We start from the raw sequence: 2,151 nt of genomic DNA on the forward strand, positions 1-2,151 counted from the left end.
GCCCATCTCTTATGTAAATAACTATAGACCTGATGCTAGGGCTTTAATTAAATTTTTTAAATAAAAAGTTTACTCATGTGTTAGTTTGGCTCTGTCAAATCTCAGACCAGAGCCATTTGTTTTCCCTCTTCTGAAATATTAACCAAACCTTGTAGAGTCTAGCTTACATGCAGTGTTAATGGATTAGTGGGGTAACTGGAGTTTAGTCGATGCTGTGAAAGTTCTGGCTTTAACAGGATTAGGAGTTTATCTGAAGATTGTCTTTGTGGCAAAGAGCAGCAGCAGGTCTTTCACCTATATCGATACGTTGCATTGAGTTCTACCTCTGCTTCTCTTCTTGCAGACTTCCTGTTCAAGTTCCTGGTGATCGGCAGCGCCGGGACGGGGAAATCCTGCCTCCTCCACCAGTTCATCGAGAACAAATGTAAGCCTTAGTGAAAAGAGGTCATCAGCCCGCTGTGAGGTTACACAACTTCCTTCTGGGGAAAAAGTATTATTTTGCTGACTGATATGAATGAAGCTACAAAGAAACCATCTGTGCCAGTCTACTAAGCATTTAGTGCAGGTTACTGTTAAATTTATATATATATATATATATATATATATATATATATATATATATATATATATATATATATAAAACAGCACAACTCAATGGCCTTTTATCAGAGTTTTCTGCTCTGTCTTTTTTATGGTATTTTATGAAGATTAATCTTTTTTATCATTTAGAGCTCAATAAAGTTTCCTGAACGTGTTATTTCTAAAACTACAGTGACTGCTTTGACAGGAAAGAACATTATAGTGTCATAAAAGTCAGGCTGTGAAAGAATGTTTAATAAACCCGTCATTCAAAGAGCAAGAGGCTCTTTGTGAAACAATATATGAACTGTTGAATGTTAAAACTGTCAAAATAAGGTTAGCAGAACAGCCCCCTCCAAGATTGACACTTAAATGAAACCTGATAGTTGAAACTTAAGATTTTCCCTTCATTTTTTGAATCAAAATAAAGAGATGTACAATGCAAAAAACTATATTTTGGCTTTCACAGATATCAGATTTGTTTTTTACACACAGCAGATTTGGATGTCAAAGATTAGCAGCATAGATGTTCTCACTGATTGAAGGTTGAGGATTCTTGGCTTCTCTTCTTTCTTCTAGCACCTCAAAGCTCAGACTTGGACTAGGCCAGTCCAAAAGCTCTGCTATCATTTTGAGCCACTCCTATGGATACAATTTGTCACCTTAAATCATTAACACCAACTTTTAATTGGGTTATTTAAGGACTGCACTGCTTTTAGGATTATTTTGGTTAGGTTGCCACTTCAGGACTGTTCTGTGTTTCCTCTATTGATACTGGTTCTCAGTGCCGTCCTAAAGCTATATGACCCCTATCCACATTTATTTATGACTATTTACTCAGTTTATCTTTTTCTGATATTGAGGTTTGAGGATCTATCAATCTTCTGTCAGTTTCCTGCAGGCTCTCATGTGAATAAGTGTTTTTGAAGGTTGCTCTCTTTTTAAACAAACATGGCACATTCAGTAGTGAGACGGTGGGAACCCTTGTAAAGTGGTTGTCTTTCTTTATTGCTCTGCAAACTAAATAAATGTGTCATATTTTTGTTTTTTAAACTCTTGTCGTTCTACCTGTGCAGTCAAACAGGATTCCAACCACACCATCGGCGTGGAGTTTGGTTCCAGGGTGGTTAACGTCGCGGGGAAGACGGTCAAACTGCAGATCTGGGACACCGCCGGGCAGGAACGATTTCGGTAAGGCATCAAGAAATGTCCTGCTACAACGTAGCCAGTAGTCTAGTTGTTAAAAAAAAAAAAAAAAAAAAAGAAGAAGAAGAAGGGGGATGGTGGATTTTTTTTTTTTTTTGGGAAGCATACATAGCCTAAATAATATAGTCTAATAACCTAAAGCAATATGCATGGTGTGGTTGTTACATGTCAGGCAAACCGGTCATTGACCTTGAAGAAGGAACCTTGTACTGACATGGCTATCATTGCCTCTACATAGTTAGGGACAAATTTCCCACTGGGATCAGCTTTATAGTCATGGTGGGCCACTTCTTTGATTTTATTTATTTTAGGGCTGCAACAACGAATCGATAAAATCGATAAAAATCGACTTTTAAAAGCGTTGGC

General features: G+C 37.5%; 1 protein-coding gene across 1 annotated transcript in view; it reads left to right on the top strand.

The window, feature by feature from the left end:
* Positions 1–2,151, top strand: part of LOC107094172 (ras-related protein Rab-4B) — a 13,321-nt gene that overhangs the window by 2,485 nt on the left and 8,685 nt on the right. Inside the window, exons 2-3 of the mRNA XM_015389616.1 lie at positions 344–424; positions 1,656–1,770. Of these exons, the coding sequence (XP_015245102.1) occupies positions 344–424; positions 1,656–1,770 (196 nt within the window). The remainder of the gene's footprint in view (positions 1–343; positions 425–1,655; positions 1,771–2,151) is intronic.

The sequence above is a fragment of the Cyprinodon variegatus genome, unplaced genomic scaffold (assembly GCF_000732505.1).
Source record: "Cyprinodon variegatus isolate N-32 unplaced genomic scaffold, C_variegatus-1.0 Scaffold468, whole genome shotgun sequence".
NCBI classification, from domain to species: Eukaryota; Metazoa; Chordata; class Actinopteri; order Cyprinodontiformes; family Cyprinodontidae; genus Cyprinodon; species Cyprinodon variegatus.